The sequence below is a fragment of the Anolis sagrei genome, chromosome 3 (genome assembly GCF_037176765.1).
Source record: "Anolis sagrei isolate rAnoSag1 chromosome 3, rAnoSag1.mat, whole genome shotgun sequence".
Taxonomy (NCBI): domain Eukaryota; kingdom Metazoa; phylum Chordata; class Lepidosauria; order Squamata; family Dactyloidae; genus Anolis; species Anolis sagrei.
Window position 1 is genome coordinate 154,239,705 of NC_090023.1, and position 19,112 is coordinate 154,258,816.

The 19,112-nt window shown below is 42.9% G+C and overlaps 1 protein-coding gene across 4 annotated transcripts in view; it reads left to right on the plus strand.

The window, feature by feature from the left end:
* The first annotated feature begins 4,984 nt into the window (after window positions 1-4,984).
* Window positions 4,985-19,112, plus strand: part of CSGALNACT2 (chondroitin sulfate N-acetylgalactosaminyltransferase 2) — a 43,510-nt gene continuing 29,382 nt past the window's right edge. For 2 of the 4 annotated variants that reach the window (XM_060769051.2, XM_067466972.1), the window contains exon 1: window positions 5,132-5,207. Coding sequence is in view for 1 of the 4 variants with exons in the window: in XM_060769052.2 (XP_060625035.2) it covers window positions 5,090-5,207 (118 nt within the window). In the remaining 3 variants the exon portion in view is untranslated. Of the gene's footprint in view, window positions 5,208-19,112 lie in introns of all 4 variants that reach the window. The other 2 variants (XM_060769052.2, XM_060769050.2) reach the window with 2 other exon arrangements.

The following is a 19,112-nucleotide window of genomic DNA, read 5'->3' on the forward strand; positions in this document are numbered from 1 at the left end:
CAATAACAGTAATACAACACACATTTTAAAATCTATGGCTGGGACAAATGCAATTAAAGTTTACAAATAATGCTAGGCATGAACAAGGTAGGAGAGATTTATTTATTTATTATTTCGTGTACTTATACCCCGCCCTTCTCACCCCCGAGGGGGGACTCAGGGCGGCTTACAAAAGGCACATCTTGGTGCCTACACAAATACAATAACATATAAAACCAGCAATTAAATGGTCAACAATTAAAACAATTAAAAACAACAATATATCACACAATCAATAGCCAATCTCAAACACAGCGTTCGCCAACTCAGAATTCATATTTCGCTCTACCTTGTCCAGTTCCTATCTATCGTCACAGTCCCTTATTCATCTGCCAGATTGCTCAAACGCCTGGTCCCACATCCACGTCTTTAATTTCTTTCTGAATGAAAGGAGGGATGTTGCTGATCTGATCTCCCCGGGGAGTGAATTCCATAGGTGAGGGGCCACCACTGAGAAGGCCCTGCTCCTCGTCCCCGCCAATCTCACTTGTGACAGAGGCGGGGTCGAGAGCAGGGCCTCCCCAGAGGATCTCAAACTCTGAGATGGGACGTAAAGGGAGATGCGTTCGGACAGATACACTGGGCCGGAATCGTATAGGGTTTTGTAGGTCAAAACCAGCACTTTGAATTGTGCTCGGAACTGGATTGGCAGCCAGTGGAGCTGACATAGCAGGGGGGTGGTATGCTCCCTGTATGACGCTCCGGTGAGCAATCTGGCTGCCTCCCGCTGGACTAATTGAAGTTTCCGAACAGTCTTCAAAGGCAACCCCACATAGAGTGCGTTGCAGTAATCTATCCGGGATGTAACAAGAGCGTGGACCACCGTGGCCAGATCCGACTTCCCAAGATACGGGTGCAGCTGGCGCACAAGTTTTAATTGTGCAAAAGCTCTCCTGGCCACCGCTGAGACCTGGGGTTCCAGGCTCAGCTATGAGTCCAGGATCACTCCCAAGCTGAGAACCTGCGTCTTCAGGGGGAGTGTAACCCCGTCTAACACAGGCTGTAACCCTATACCCTATAGATGGGGCGTTGGTGAAAGCGTACAAGCAATCCTAAATCAGTCTAAAGTGCATTTAGAGGACATAATGCTGAGGGTTCATTATTCTGGGAAGGCGCACTGGAACAACCACATTTTCAAGCTCCTCCTAAAGACTGCCAAAGTTGGGGCATGCCTGATGTCCTTGGGGAGTGAGTTCCAGAGTCAAGGGGCCACCACTGAGAAAGCCTTCTCCCTCGTCCCCACCAATCACGCCTGCAATAGAGGTGGGAGCGTGAGCAGGCCTCTCCAGATGTTCGAAGAGATCGTGTGGGTTCGTATACAGAAATGCGGTCACGCAGGTAGGCAGGTCCTAAACCGTTCAGGGCCTTGTATGGGAATATTTTAATAAATCAAACGCAGAAATAATCCTTTAACTACCACTATTCACTCTTCCACATAATCACCAGACAATTGGATACATTTCTGCCAACACTGAGCAAGTTTTCTGAAGCTGTCATGGAAGAAGATGACACTCTGTTTCCGCAACCAGCGTCTGGCAGTTCTCTCTTCATCAGAAGCATAATGATGTCTTCACAGATCTTCTTTCATTATCGGGAACAGTTGGAAGTAAGACGGTACTAAATCTGGACTGAATAATAATAATAATAATAATAATCATCATCATCATCATCTTTATGTATACTCCGCCACCATCTCCCCGATGGGGGCTTGCAGTGGCTTACATGAGGCCAAGCCCAAACAACAAATTGCAATAGAATAAAACCGAAAATGTGAACAATGGACAACAACATCATAATTACATAAAACATGTGAATACATAATATAAATATAAAATTACAGTGACACAATCACAATGACAATGGGTGGGCTACATGTAATGATTAAAAGAAAAACTGATTTAAACTAATTAAAAACTAGGGCGAGATAAAAGAGAAACATTATTTGCGGAGGAGGACTCATTATAGCGGGGGTTGTGGAATCAAGGTTTCCCACAAGGGAGGGACGTATACTCCAATGACAGAACCTTGAGGCTAAACAATAGTGTGGGATTGTATACCTACTCACCAAAGGAAGAGCAAGGTTTTAAGGTTCTTTTTAAAGGTTTCTAGGGAGGATGTCATACGGTGGGGAGATCCAGTCTCTGAAGTTTCAAGTCTGTGCATTTTCATTTTTGGCATCAGCATCATGGGTACCCATTGTGCACAGATCTTCCGATAGCCAAGCAAAGCAATAATGTGACCCACACATTCTTGTGAAATGCCATTTATGCTTGAGTTTTTTTCTCTGAGTGATACAACGATTGTCCTGAATCAATCTGTCAAACTTTTGCTTGTTAAACACGGTGGTTGTTGTCACAGTATATCCAACTCTTTGTTTGTCATGCAAGTCAGATGTTTCCACCTCAACATCTTTAAACTTACTCGCCCAATGATGCACAGTACTCACATCAACACAATCACAATAAACAGCTTGCATTCTCTAATGCAGTGTTTCTCAACCTGGGGGTAGGGACCCCTGAGGGGGTCGTGAGTGGATGTCAGAGGGCTCATCAAAGACCATCAGACAAGACAGTATTTTCTGTTGGTCATGAAGGTTCTGTATGGGAAGTTTGGCCCAAATCTATTGTTGATGGGGTTCAGAATTTCCTTTGATTGTAGATGAACTATAAATCCCAGCAACTACAACTCTGAAATGTCAAGGTCTAATTTTCCCAAGCTCCACCATTTTGGCATATTGAGTATTCATGCCAAGTTTGGTCCAGATCCATCATTGTTTGAAGCCACAGTGCTCTCTGGATGTAGGTGAACTACAACTCCAAAACTCAAGGTCAAGTGCCCTCCAAGGCCTTCCAGTATTATCTGTTGGTCATAGGAGCTCTTTGTGCCAAGTTTGGTTCAATTCCATTGTTCAATGGCTTCTCTGTGTAGTCTGACATGGTGGTTGTGAGAGTGGTCCAGCATTTCTGTGTTCTCAAATAAAATGCTGTGTCCAGGTTGGTTCATCAGGTGCTCTGCTATGGCTGATTTCTCTGGTTGAAATAGTCTGCAGTACCTTTCATGTTCCTTGATTCGTGTTTGGGCAATGCTGCGTTTGGTGGTCCCTATGTAGACTTGTCCACAGCTGCATGGTATACGGTAGAAGTGAGAGGATCCCTCTTGTCCTGATGAACCAACCTGGACACAGTATATTATTTAAGAACACAGAAATGCTGGACCACTCTCACAATCACCATGTCAGACTACACAGAAAAGCCATTGAAATCCACAAGCATGTGGACAATTTCAACAGAAAGGAGAAAACCATAAAAATGAGCAAAATCTGGCTACCAGTATTAAAAAACTCTAAAATCACAACAGCACAACAACAGAGAATGAAACAAAGACATCTAATCACCTCTCAAAGTTTGCTCTAGGCACTGTCAGGCCATTATATGCTAATCAAGGTGGTCAGTTGAAACATTAATACCTAGCTCCAGCAGACAAGAGTCCTTTGTCTCACCCTGGTCATTCCACAGACATATAAACCCTTTTTCCTAGTTCCAACAAACCTCACTACCTCTGAGGATGCTTGCCATAGATGCAGGTGAAAAGTCAGGAGAGAATGCCTCTAGCCCATGCCCATATAGCCCGAAAAAACCTATAACAACCCAGTGATTCCGGCCATGAAAGCCTTTGACAATACAAAGATCTATCATTGTTTGAATCCACAGTGCTTTCTGGATTTAGGTGAACTACAACTCCCAAACTCACCGTCAATGCCCACCAAACCCTTCTAGTCTTTTCTATTGGTCATGAGAGCCCCGTGTGCCAAGTTTGGTTCAATGTCATCACTGGTGGAGTTCAGAATGCTCTTTGATTGTAGGTGAACTATAAATTCCAGCAACTACAACTTCCAAATGACAAAATCAATTTTTTTTTAGTGAAGGATATACATTGGGTTGTTAGGAGTATGCTGTCCAAATTTGGTGTCAATTTGATCACTGGTTTTTGAGTTATGTTAATCCCACAAATGAATATTACATTTTTATTCATATAGATTAGCTGTCCCCTGCCACGCGTTGCTGTGGGAGGTTTGGGTCAATTCTATCATTGGTCGGGTTCAGAATGCTCTGTGATTGTAGGTGAACTTATAAATCCCAGCAACTACAACTCCCAAATGTCAATGTCTATCTTCCCCAAACTCCACCAGTGTTCACATTTGGGCATATTGAGTATTTGTGTAGTTTGGTCCAGATCCATCATTGTTTGAGTCCCCAGTGCTTTCTGGATATAGGTGAACTACAACTCCAAAACCAAAGCACACTGCCCACCAGTATTTTCTCTTCCTCATGGGAGAACTGTCTGCCAAGTTTGGTTCAGTGTCATGATTGGTGGAGTTCAGAATGCTCTTTGATTGTAGGTGAACTATAAATCCCAGCATCTACAATTTCCAAATGACAAAATCGATTTTTTTTGGAGTGAAGGACATACATTGGGTTGTTAGGTGCCTTGTGTCCAAATTTGGTGTCCATTCATCCAGTGGTTTTTGAGTTCTGTGAATATCACAAACGAACATTACATTTTTATTTAGATAGATAGATAGATAGATAGATAGATAGATAGAGATAGATAGATAGATAGATAGATAGAGATAGATAGATAGATAGAAGATATAGATAGATAGATTGTTCAGATCACCAGACTGGGGCACAGCAACGCGTGGCAGGGGACAGCTAGTAAATAAATAAACCTGGAGGACCAGCACTGTCCCAGAGGGCGCAGGGGAGCCAAAGGCGGCTTGCTCACTGGGAGCGCAGGGCTGGCCCGACCCCGCACTGGAAGCAGGCCCAGGCGGAGAGAGGCGCGTGCCCCTACGGGGAGGGCCCAACGGGGGAGCAGGGGGCGGGGCCCTCCTCGCGCAGCTGGGGGCCCGGCGGGTCTCCCTGAAGGGGCGGGGGGAGAAGCCTAGGAAAGAGGCGGCGGCCGAGGAGGAGGAGGCGTCCCTGGCGGTGCCTGCCGCTTTAAGGGGCTGCAGCGGCAGCCGGGAGGCGAGCAGGAGCGGCGCGAGCCAATGCCGCGGCCGCCTCGCGCTCATTTCCTCGCTGGCTCACAGGAAGTGGGGCCGCCGCCGCTGCTGCTGCTGAGCGGGGCAGCCCTTAGCAGAGGAAGAAGAGGAAGAGGAAGGAGAGGTGAGTGAGGCGCCTTTGCCTCTTGGGAGAACCCTTCGCTATGTCTGCCTTCTCCTCAGGCCTCTCGACCCTCCCTCGCTGCCTTGGCCACCCTCAGGGGAGGGACACCCCCGTTTTGTGGCCCTTAGGGACCCTCCCCGCCCTGGCCTGAAACGCTTTTCTTTCTCTGTCTGTGTTGTCAGGCGTGTAGGCTCGCGCAGAAGAGTCCCCCCCTCCCTTTGGAGCCTGTATCTTCTCTCTCTCCTGTGGCATTCTTTTCCATCACTGAATGGGGAGGGGGCAATGTGTGGAAGCCCCCAAGGGGTGAAGACGCCTCCTCGCTGGGAATAACTCCTGGCTGTCAGTGCAGACTGAGCCAAGGCTGGCATTCACTCCCAGGATCTTGATTTGGAGCATTCAAGCCAGGGAATGACTGACAACGTGCACACATCCCTTCCACACAGCTGTATCAAATCCACATTGAACTGGGTCCTATCCCAGTGTGGACTCAGATAACCCAATTCAAAGCAGATATTGTGGTTTACCTGCATTGATATTCCGGGTTATATGGCTGTGTGGAAGGACTCTTCATTGCCTGTTACATTGATTAATCGTTTTCTCTCTCTCTCTTTCTGTCCCCCCCCCCCCCCCCCCACACACACGCATACTTTTATTTATTTATTTATTTGACTTGTATATCGCTACTCCCAGTTTGGCTCGGAGCGGTTTACAGAAACAAAACAATAGAATCATAGAATCATAGAGTTGGAAGAGACCTCATGGGCCATCCAGTCCAACCCCCTGCCAAGAAGCAGGAATATTGCATTCAAATTACCCCTGACAGATGGCCACCCAGCCTCTGTTTAAAAGCTTCCAAAAAGGAGCCTCCACCACACTCCGGGGCAGAGAGTTCCACTGCTGAACGGCTCTCACAGTCAGGAAGTTCTTCCTCATGTTCAGATGGAATCTCCTCTCTTCTAGTATGAAGCCATTGTTCAGCGTCCTAGTCTCCAGGGAAGCAGAAAACAATACAATTAGCATTAGAAATAACCATAACAATAACAATAAGCAGCGAGAACAGGCATAGTCCAGGTTGTTCACCCATTAAAAGCTTGCTGGGAAAGAAAAGTTTTACAGGCTTTCCAAAAAAGCAAGTAGGTCTCGGTTCGAGTTTCGACCTGCAAGGCATTCCATAAATAAGGGGCTACGATCGAGAAGGCTCTATGCCTAGTAGATGACAAATGATAGGTCCGGATGTGGAAGAACTTCCTGAGTGTGAGAGCCGTTCAGCAGTGGAACCCTTTGCCCCAGAGTGTGGTGGAGGCTCCTTCTTTGGAAGCGTTTAAACAGAGGCTGGATGGCCATCTGTCAGGGGTGATTTGAATGCAATATTCCTGCTTCTTGGCAGGGGGTTGGACTGGATGGCCCATGAGGTCTCTTCCAACTCTATGATTCTATGCTAGGGACTGCAAGCAAATTTTGGTCTTCAGACTGGTGTAATCTCTGGGGTTGGTAGGGGGATAAGCGGGCCCTTAGGTACACCGGCCCCAGACCATATAAGGCCTTAAAGGTTAGTACTAGCACCTTGAAAGTGATCTAGTACTCAATCGGAAGCCAGTGCAGCTGTTGGAGAATTGGGGTAATACGACACCTCGCTGGCACCCTGGCGAGAAGACGAGCCGCCTCAGTTTGCACCAGCTTCAGTATCCAGATCACTGACAAAGGAAGGCCAATGTAGAGGGCGTTACAGTAGTCAAGCCTCTAGATGATTGTCGCCTGGATCACCGTAGCCAGGTCGTTCCTAGATAGGTAGGGAGCCAGTCGCCTAGCCTCACGTAGATGGAAAAACGCAGATCTGCTCACAGCAGAGACCTGGGCCTCCATTGTGAGCAGCGGGTCCAATAAGACACCAAGACTTTTTACAGAAGGTGATGGACATAGTGTCTCGCCATCCAGGGTAGGCAGCTGGATCTCCCTCCCACCCGGACGGCCTAGCCAAAGGATCTCTGTCTTCGCTGGGTTCACCCTCAACCTGCTGGCACGCAACCATCCAGTAACGGCCTCAAGGCACTGATGGAAATTTTCGGGAACGGAGTCCGGCCGGCCCTCCATCCTCAGAATGAGCTGAGTGTCGTCAGCGTACTGGTGGCACTCAAGCCCAAAGCTTCGCACCAGTCGGGCAAGTGGTTGCATGTAGATGTTAAATAACAGAGGGGAGAGAATGGCTCCCTGCGGGACCCCCTTTGAGCTGCTTCCACAGTAACCTTGTAGAAAACTCCACTGTTGCCTTCCCTTGTACCCAGTAGGGATGTGAAACCCATTAAAAATCGGTTCAAAAGTTATGACAAAACTGGGGGGGGGGGGGCTGGCATTTAATTTCTAAAGTGTTTATGTCAGCTCCACTGGCTGCCTATCCACTTTTCAGTTCAATTCAAAGTGCTGGTTTTGACCTGTAAAGCTCTATACGGTTCTGGCCCAGCTTACTTGTCCTAACACATCTGCCTCTACGTCCCACCTCATAATTTAAGATCATCCAGGGAGGCCCTGTTCTCGCTCCCGCCTACATCGCAAACGCGTTTTGCTGGGATGAGAGACAGGGCCTTCTCGGCTGTGGCCCCCCGCCTGTGGAACGTGCTTCCAAAGGAAATAAGATCAGCTTCATCCCTCCTGGCGTTCAGGAAGAAAGTGAAATTGTGGACCAGGCTTTCGGACAGCAGACTTAATTAGCACTTTGGTTGGAAATTGACTGGAATGATGATACAGCTGATGATATTGTATTATTGCTTTAATTAATGTTTTGTACTGTTTTAATTAATGCTTTATCTATTTTAATTGTGTCGTATTATTGTAATTGTTTATATTAAGCAGCATCGAACCGTTGCCGAATGTAAGCCGTCCTGAGTCCCCCTTCCCTCATTTTAAAAACTATTGGGAGTGAAATATGCCACAATGGTAGACTACATTTACCAGTGTTAGCCCACCAAATTTCAGAATGTTTCACATATCCATGGATTTTTGGGAAATTTTCAAACTTTTATTTTAAAAAACCCCTACAAGATGCTATCTATGGCTGCCAATAAACTTCTGAACCCAATTCAAAGTGCAGGTTATCACCTATAAAGCCCAACACTTTGGGTCCAACCTAACTTTGAGCCCGCATCTCCTTCTATGATCCGGCATGGGCTTTGAGATCTGCTGGGGAGGCCCTTCTTTCAGTCCCACCATCATCTCAAGCATGGTTGGTGGGGACGAGAGAGAAGGCCTTCTCAGTGGTGTCCCTCCGGCTCTGGAATGCCTTCCCTAGAGTGATCAGGTTAGCCCCCATTTCCAAACATTTCAGGCTAGTTTAAAAACATGGCTCGTCAGGCAGGCTTTTGACTCTGTGTAATCTATGGTCAGATTGAGGATTCAACAACTACTTACTCCAGCACTTTGATTTGTTAATTGTGGATAGCCAGCCTCATTCACAAGTTCTACTGTGTTTTGGGAACTTTTCAATTTTATCATATGAGGTGAAGTTGTTTTTAGACTTCTGTTGATGTTTTATATGCTATGTATTGTCTGCTTTATTTGTGGCACTTCAAAGTGCATCTGTGACCCGCCCTGAGTCCCTTCGGGGAGATGGTGGCTTGGTATAAATAAAAGATGATGATGATGGTGGTGGTGATCTACTTGGATTTTATGTACAATGCACAAGATAACCAGGGCATCAATCCCCAGAAGTTTCAGAAAGATTCACACATCTACAGATTTTTAAGGAATTTAAAAAGTTTAGACAAAAACAATTTATCTCCCTAAAAAGCGACAACAGCAATTCCCTTGAATGTCTGTTTGTCTTTATGGCACACAACCACATAACTTCAATTTAGCACAGATTTATACTTACTTTAGTCCTCTTTGCAGATTCAATAATTTTATTTATTATTATTAGACTGACTCTAAACGGCTGGCTGCTGCAGCCCTCATTTGGGCTTTCTGATCCTGAGCACTGCATTCTGGGAAATGTAGTTTAAGGCAGGGCCTTTTGCATTTTCTGCTACTGGGGGCCTTTCGTTCCCAAACTTCATGTCTAAGAATGCTGTGTTCAGTCTCCTACCCAAGCCTGCTTGGCCCGTCCCCTTATGGGGGCCTTATGGCAATCAGGTCAAATGAAAAGGATTGGTTTTTAAAACACTTTATGTTCTCTTGGCTTTACCAAACTTGCTTGATGCTTATACTGAAAATTAAACTGACCTTAGGAGGCACCTGAATATTACAGAATCTTAACAAAAATGATTGGTAAGTGTTTCAATTCCTAAATCCCACCACTTTTCCAGCATGTTTCTAATATTGATTCATATGCACAAATCTAACAAATGTGATCCATTTTTTTAAAAAAGCAAACATTTTCCCACTTCTAGTACCCAGCAGTTATTTAACATCATTCAGGATCACTCCTTTGTGTATATAATAGGGTGTGTGTTTGTCTCACCACTTATTTTTCCTTTTCTTTCTTTCTTTTGCCCACTTTTCGACTTGGAGAGTTTCTCTTCAGGACTTCTTTCTCTAGACCACAGCTTCTTACACGATGTGTTGTGGAAGGCATTTATGGCCAAAATCACTGGGTTGCTGTGGTTTCTTTAGACTATATCACCATGTTCCAGTAGCATTTCTCCTGACTTTTGGGCTGCATCAGTAGCAAGCTTCCTCAGAGATTTGTTCAGAGTCAGTTGGAAATGAGGCAGTTGGAGTGTCTGTGGAATGTCTAGGGTGGTCTGTTTGAAGCAAGTGTGAATTAAACTTTACCGCTTGAGACACTTGTCTGTTTGAAGCAAGTATGAATTAAACTTTACCGCTTGAGACACTTTTCAGTCCAATAAATGTTTACCATATATATATATATATATATATATATATATATATATATGGTATCCTTGAAGTGACTGGATTGACCTTGAAGGAGCTGGGGGTGGTGATGACCGACAGGGAGCTCTGGCTTGGACTGGTCCATGAAGTCATGAAGAGTCGGAAACGACTCAAGGAATGAACAATATTTTAAATTCATTGTAGACACAAGTAGAGTAATACAAATCTCAATAATGGAATTCCACTTACATTTTAACTTAGTATAATGTAACTGATTTACTTAACCTCACCAATCCGGATTCCACACTTGTATCCAGCAATTTTTCGCTCCCCCCCCCCCCCCCCCCCCCCGGAACAATTGTATCTTCAATTTGAGTATTATTTGAATTGATCTATCATGAAGAGAGTGTGATTTAGTTCTTTATCATTTTCTTTTCCCTTTTACTCTAGCTAACAGAGTTCCCCATTTCATGTCCCAGTTCTTCTTCCTTAATCCTGTTATGTATTTCATCCTTCTTTCAAATATATAATCCTGGAGCATACAGCGTACAGTCTGCTAAATATTCAAACCATTTTTTAATTTCCCATTTTCCTGCTCTTTCCAGCCCAGAGCTACTGTTGCTTAGGTCGTTTCTATCATATGTTTTATGGGATATCTGCCCATTTGTTGTGCTCCTTTTGCCCTAATTTTCTGTATTAAAAAAAATCTCTTTTATTTTATTCTGCTCTACTTTTTGTCCTAATAGTTCTTCCATCTCTTTCTTTATTTTATAGTAACATTTTGTCACTTGTCACAATTAAACTTTTTTTTTTGTCGTGTCAAGAGCGACTTGAGAAAGTGCAAGTAGCTTTAGGTGTGAGAGAATTGGCCGTCTGCAAGGACGTTGCCCAGGGGACGCCCAGATGTTTTTTGATATTTTATAATCCTTGACAGTTACACTACTTATGCATAAAAGAGCCAATGTTTACATGACCCCAGGTATATAGGTATCTAAAAGAGGTATAGAAATAAAACATTTACTGATAACAATTCAGCATTTGTGAGGCTTGCTAAACTGGTTGATTTTCCTTTTTGTGGAGTACAGCTGAAGTATTTTCTGCAGATTTTGGTAAATATCTAGGTGGCATTTTACTGTTGCCAAATTTTTCATGACACTAACATTGATCTAAGGGGACCCTTTTTGGTGTTGGGACAGCTTAAGAAGCAGTGCTCTAAAAGGCAGGCTTGAAATCTAAAAGGGTAAATAAATGGTATGTTGGACCATGTCTGTTCCTAAGAGGTATGTTTAGAGCCATAGAACTTTTAAAATTTCTAGGGTAGACAATGTGTGGCCAAATGTGGGCCATGCCTTCTCCGGACTGCTCTTGTTCTGTGGAAGGAAAAGCTGAGTTGCCACTATTGAAAGCCTCCAGAAGTGGCACCACATATTTTAAATTGGTCGTAGCCACCCACAGACCCTATTAAAAGACCAATTTTCCAACAGCAGAAGAGGACTTCCAGCCATGCCTGCTTTTAGGGGTGACATTTTAGCACTCTGTGCCCCCATTGGACAAAAAGGGTGTTCCTTCAGGTTTGTCAATGCAGAAACTTTGTTTTTTCTGGCCTAAGGTTTGATCACTCATTTGTAGGGGTGCTGTTTTTTTTTAAAAAAATAAAGTGTTATGTGAGGGCATGTAGTGGTTGGATGCTGATTTTCAGTTTTTACAAATGAATCAAATGAGATGGCAAAATACAGCTGAGAAACACAATTTGAAAATCTTTGGCTCATATTTCATCTTTGCTATGAACTTTCTAAGTCAGTTGCCTGAGAATCTGGAACCAGTGAGATGTAGTGGTTTGTTAGACCATAGTTCAAGTATCCGCTCAGCCATAGAAACCCACCGAGTGTATGTTGGGCATGTCATGCTCTCTTGGCTTTAGCAAAAGGCAAACTCTTCTGAATAAATCTTGCCAAGGCTGCCATAAGTCAGAAACAAAGACACACAACAAGTCTAAGGAAAGGACAGAGGCCTTTCTACACAATTGTAGTACTGTGATTCTGCCCTAACTTTTATGGCTGCATATTATGGAATTCTCACATTTGTAGTTTGATGAGGAACTACTGCTCTCTTGTTGAGAATTGTAAATATCCCTCCCAAAACTAGAAATCTTAGCATTTGATATAATCCCACTTAATTCTCTAGTGTAGTGTTTCTCAAACTCTGCTCCTCCAGGTATTCTGGACTTCAGATCACAGAAATCCCAGCCAGCTTACCAGCTATTAGGAATTGTGGGAGCTGAAGTCCAAAACATCTGCTCTAGTGTGAAAGGTCCTTGGGGCAGCCCTCGACCTCTAGAATATGGGGACAATCATATCAAGAACATTGGAAGATGCTTTATACTCATTCAGATCATTAGTTCATATAACTCAGTATTTTCAGCACTGACAGCATCTCTTCAAGATTTTTGGGGAGGATTCCTTCCTAGACCATTTGGAGATCTCTGATTATTGCCTTATGGCCTACCATCCAGTTACTAACCAGATGTAGCTTTTAAAGTTGTGTTTAGAGTGGTATGGGAGACTGCTGTTTTTCATGTGAACCAAAGCACTGTATAATTATTGGTGTTCATAATGAACACCGATGTTGATTTTAAAATTCGGGTTGTATGTAGTTACGACCCACTGCTAAGACTGTTAAAATCTGTGGCAACTTCTATGAATGAAAAAATGAAGGAGATGATTTGCAGCCTCTTTCACCACCATCATAGGGTTCCTCTGTCCACTGGAAAAGATGTGGGGAGATTTAAAGGCCTGCAAAGGAGAGGCAAAATAATCAAAAACAAAGAGGTTTTTGTAGAGACACAATGTTTATCATTCTTTTCTCCTGTCAGAAGATATGAATGGCTGTAATACTCCTGGTAGTGAATCTGTTGAAGTGGGACGTATGAGTATGTGGCTTCCAACAGTATCTGGAAGGACACAAGTTGCACACATCTGATGTAGCATGTTGACTCCTTGTTTTGCCAAGTTTCCAGGGATTCTTATTCCCAAATTGAGATAAACTTGGGGCATCCTTTTATGCTAACCCATCCTGCCATTTTTGTCTGAAACAAATGAGGTAAAAGTGAACCACAAATACAAGTTGTAGCATTTGGCTTAAGTCTGCAGCATAGATTAAAGTAACACAATGATCCATTTTTACAAACAAATTTCTAAAACCACATACAACACAGATGCTTGTTGCTTTAGTGCATTAAAGCCTCTTTTTAGTAACATTTGAAGTATGCCACACTTTCCCCCCTGCTTTTACAGAAAATATGTACCGTACCTAAATAATTGCTACAGCTGCGTTTTCTGCTTGTAGAAGATAAATCTCTGTTTTGATCTGAACTATTTTTGAAGAAAAAAGAACCACGGATATAGAAACAAATTCTGGACACTTCTGAACAATGTTAGACTCAAGTATTTGATCATATTATGAGAGTCAAAATCTTGGTTATCTTGCTCTCATACAAAGACACTGTTGAACAGATAGACATTGGATGGAACTTGTCCTTTATAATTAAGAGGCAACAAGTGGGTTATTTGTGCATTCGCTTCTTGCTTGTAAATTATCAGCAAAGAGAATAGGATCCTTTTAAAACTCTTTTTTAAAAAAATCTTCAGAAATACTGTGACAAGCAATAGTTTAATCACAATATTTTTTATACATGATTTGATGAGGAACACAGACATGGCCACATCAACCATGATGTAATATATTGTGCAACATGGCATAGACACCACTGCTCCATAAAAAAAAATCTACAAAGTGGTCATGGTTTGGTGTTGCATCTGAACATTTAAATATGATTTTAATAAACCTGAATGAGGTTACTGACTCAGAATGTGAAATTACATCTGAGATGTACTCATGTTCCCACACAACAGGCAAAAGTGAGAAAAATGTTTCCAAGATGAAAGGAAGCACATAGTTCCATACCTTCCTTCTGAGTAATTTAAACAAATGCTTGTTATGATTACATCAAGCCTTGTAAACTATTTAACTTGCAAATAGTTTAAAGTTAGTAGCGCTGCATAATGTATTTAAAAGTAAGGAAACCTCTTTATTGACAGCAAAGAATATATTCATACAATATTGCGCATTGTGCTTAGGAGAAGCAATGGATATTTTCAAGTGCTCTGTGCATGTATACATTGAAAACATTTAATATATGTAATGCAAAATGTTGTTAGTCTATCTTTTGCAGTGGAGAGTTCTAGTATTAATTATGGAAGAATTTCTACTTTTCATGCTTTTAGATCCAAAATAGAATGTACCGTATATATTTTCCCCAAACCAAAAACGTTTATTGCTGAAGTAGTACATACAGCATTGTAACTGAGAATCTAACTAGGCAACTTGAAAAAATCAGCTATATTTCCCACAACATCCACAAACCTGCCAAATTGTATGGCTGTATTGGAATCTTTGCTTTTATGACATGTGTGCACTGTGAGACACATGTTAGATGGATTAAAGAGGGAATTCCAAAGTTGACTAGCTCAATCTAGAGTAATTTAATAGTTAACATAAATCCTGTGGTAAGTTACTTTTGGATTGATTTGTTAAACATTCAGCATTGTAGTCAATGTATTGCTTTAAGGCAAACCAGAAGTGCTGTCTGTTTATTTGCTGCTGAATGATATTCCAGGCCTGTCTCTGAAATTTGCAGATTTTCTAGCTGCCCTTCGTCTTCGTGTCATATTGTCTTAGGTATGACCACTCCAGGATAACGTGGCAGTGCTTATGTTGTATATGATGCTATCCCAGCCTTCACAGTATGTTCAGTCATGGCTTTAGGCACAGATAATGGTTAAGTTCAACTGTTTTTGGCATTTGATGCCATTGTTTGTTTTTGTTTAGTTCGGCCTGTTTGGTTTAAGGAGTAACCATTAGTTCCAGGGCTTCATGGAACCTGTTGTAGTATACAATATGTGCTCAAAGCATCTATGTTATTTGCTTGTTTCAGAAACAGCATGCATGCTGGAAAATCAACCTTAATGATACAGGAGGATTTAAAAATTCATCCTTTTGCAATTTGATTTTTTTTGACATCTCAGCATAGGTGTTTCTATTAGGAGTGGCTGCAGTAGAAGGCAATACTGTGTCTTCAGCCATATTTTTTCTCCCATAGCTCAGCTGATAGTGGACATCCCTCAGATAAGAGGGAAGTGTTAGGAGTTGAGGGGTGCCAAACCTAAAGGCTAGCTTAACACCATTTCCCTAAGCTTTATCTGGTCAGTATGTAATCTGCCAAGTCGCAACAGTAAGGACTGACCACGGAACAACAGACTGGTTCAAGATTGGGAAAGGCGTCCGGCAAGGCTGCATACTCTCACCCAACCTATTCAACTTGTATGCAGAACACATCATGCGATGTGCGGGGCTGGATGAATGCAAAGCTGGGGTGAAAATTGCTGGAAGAAACATTAACAACCTCAGATATGCAGATGACACCACTCTGATGGCCGAAAGCGAGGAGGAGCTGAGGAGCCTTCTAATCAAGGTGAAAGAAGAAAGCGCAAAAGCCGGGTTGCAGCTAAACGTCAAAAAAACCAAGATTATGGCAACAAGAATGATTGACAACTGGAAAATAGAGGGAGAAACCGTGGAGGCCGTGACAGACTTTATATTTCTAGGTGCAAAGATTACTGCAGATGCAGACTGTGGCCAGGAAATCAGAAGACGCTTACTTCTTGGGAGGAGAGCAATGTCCAGTCTCGATAAAATAGTGAAGAGTAGAGACATCAGACTGGCAACAAAGATCCGCCTAGTCAAAGCCATGGTATTCCCTGTAGTCACCTACGGATGTGAGAGCTGGACCTTAGGGAAGGCTGAGCGAAGGAAGATCGATGCTTTTGAGCTGTGGTGTTGGAGGAAAGTTCTGAGAGTGCCTTGGACTGCGAGAAGATCCAACCAGTCCATCCTCCAGGAAATAAAGCCCGACTGCTCACTGGAGGGAAAGATACTAGAGACAAAGTTGAAGTACTTTGGCCACATCATGAGGAGACAGGAAAGCCTAGAGAAGACAATTATGCTGGGGAAAGTGGAAGGCAAAAGGAAGAGGGGCCGACCAAGGACAAGATGGATGGATGGCATCCTTGAAGTGACTGGACTGACCTTGAAGGAGCTGGGCATGGTGACGGCCGACAGGGAGCTCTGGCGTGGGCTGGTCCATGAGGTCACGAAGAGTCGGAGACGACTGAACGAATGAACAACAACAACATGTAATCTGCCCTACAGCATGAAACTTCGGGTTGGAATACATTGAAACAACAAAGTATAGATGGAAATGGTTACCTGAAGGCAGAGGCTAGAATCCTTCTGAAAGCATAAAACACATTTAAAAATCAGCTAGTGATCATATTTGGCCTCCCATGTTTCCCTTTGGAAAACATTCTGTACATTCATATTGAAAAATGGTTTATTGTCTCAGTATTCTTCTGGCCAAATAATGAAGTTTTTGACTTGTGCTGGATAACAGTGAGAATGTGCCATTCATCATCTTGCTGACATCCAGTGGCAGTGAAATTTGGAGGAAGGGCTCTTGTTAGGGTACAGAACAAGCCAGCTTCTGTGATAGGAAGCAATCATTCATACTGCCACAGACCAAACTGTTCCTCAGTAAAATTGTGGGTTATATAGTTATTACTAAGTGCAATAATGCATCCTGAAAGGTGTGTGTTCTGTCTTGCTGTTGCACAAAGAGAGTAGTAACGGAATAACTCCATGGCTGACACTGGTGCTAGTGTTTGGGCATCAGTGGGTGTTTGTGTTATTCTGAATGTTGAATACACCTGTAAGGTACTTGGCATAGAGAAGGGGGTGAAGTAACAGATGTCTACATGGCTTGTTTTTAAAGTAACATTCAGGGAGGCACTCTTTTTATAAAACATCTCTTATGGTGGAGATTCTTTCCAAACAGGTAACGTTTCCAAGACTGGAGAATGAGATTTGTTTTGTGATGGGGGAAATTACAAACATTGAACCCTTCCCCATGACTTCAAATATTATATCTAAAAGAAAAGCTTTCCCCCTTGATTCTACTGATTGTGCAAAGGGTGGTTTTGGAACAGGCAAAATAGTGCTTCCTAAAAGCTCTTCTCAATGCCCTGGTGGCTGCTTTCAGGCTTTGGAAGTCCTTCCACAAGTAGATTTAAGGTAAAGGTAAAAGTTTTCCCCAGACATTAAGTCCAGTTGTGTCCAACTCTGGGGGTTGGTGCTCATCTCAATTTCTTAGCTGAAGAGCCGGCATTGTCCGTAGACACCTCCAAAGTCATTTGGCTGGCATGACTGCATGGGGCACCATTACCTTCCTGCCAGAGTGGTACCTATTGATCTACTCATATTTGCATGTTTTCAAACTGCTAGTTTGGCAGAAGCTAGGGCTAACAGCGGGAGCTCATGCTGCTCCCTGGAATCAAACCTGTGACCTTTCGATCAGCAAGTTTGGTAGCTCAGCGGTTTAACTCACTGCACCATCAGGGGCTCCATTTACATTGAATAATCAAATGAGTTCAACACCACTTTAACTGCTAAGGCTTAATGCTATGGAATCATGGGAATTGTAGTTTTACGAGATTTTTCACCTTCTCTCCCACTGAGTTAGAGTTCCTCACCAAACTACAAACCCCATGATTCCATAGCATAAGCTATGCCAATTAAAGTGGTATCAAATTGCATTAATTCCACATGTACATCTATCCTAGGATAGCTCTCTCCTTGTTGCTCTACAGTTAGCGATTAAAAATGTTTCTGTTCTAAGAAGCTTTTTTTAAAAATGTAAAGGTTTTTAATAGTGTGTGATTATTTGAAGTTTTAACTCTTAACTTTGTCATGATTTTGTTTTAAGTGGTTTACAGTAATTCCATAGATAGCATAGTGACATTTTGACAATAGTGTTTTGTTATGTTTATAAGTGTTTTAGGTTTTGTTTTTTAAGAAAAAATGAGTAGATGTGTTTCAGTTTTTGTAAGCCACTTCACATTTTTGAGGGGGAGGAGGAAAGAAAAACAAGTTTTGCTCCTCCAGTGAAGCACACTGTTTTTCTTAAGATCAGACATAGCATTCTTCTATTGCCTCTAGATCAGGCATGGGCAAACTTTTTTGCCTTGGGGCTGACCAGGCAGGCTGGGACAGGAGGGAGGGGGCCCAGACACGCACTGAATGGGACAGCACTGGGAGGGGCTGGGGTCAGGAGAATCTCAGGTTGTCCTCCTAACATAAGGGCGGTGCCGTTCGCCCCATCCTTATCACAGGAGGAAGGTGGGACACATGGTGGCTGAGAGTGCTCCGAGGGCTCTCAGCAGCTACATGCCTTACTCAAGTCATCCTCCTGGTATAAGGATGGAGCCGCTTACACCTCCTTATGCCGGGAGGAAAAGGAGGGCTCTCAGCTTCTGTGTGCCCCCCTCCCTCATCTTTTTGGCATAAGGACATGGCGGGCCACTGTGTGCTTATGCCAAGAGGACAGTGAAAATGAGGAGGGCCTGAGATAATCATCCCCGGGGGGGGGGGGGGGGGCGCATCTGGTCCTTGGGCCTTAGTTTGTCCATGCCTGCTCTAGTCAGAAATTCACAACTTGTGTTTCTCTGTCAGCCCTTTTTCTTGGTATGGCATCTCCTAAAAGAAAGTAATTTTGCAACATGACTACTTTGGGAGTGATTTTATCCTTGATGTAGAGATGCAACAGAATTATTCCATCCCGTTGGTGTTTTATAAATGTGAGTCGAGTGACTAAGTATATTTGTAACATCAAGTGTTGAAGAAACAAGTTGTTGAATTCAGATAAAACAGAGTAAAATGTTAGGGAATATGAATTGGAGAATAACCTGTGCTCAAGATGGGGTAAAAATGGAAGTTGGCATCTTTTTAGATTAGCATAATATGTAGTCTATTCACTATATCTCTATTATAAGCACATACACTGTTTTCTAATAATCATCACTTACTAAGTTTACCACTTGACAATACACTCTGTAATTAATCACAAACATAAAAAGATTTTTTTTTACTGTTTATGAAATCAAAAACATTAAAATGTTTCTCATTATAAAA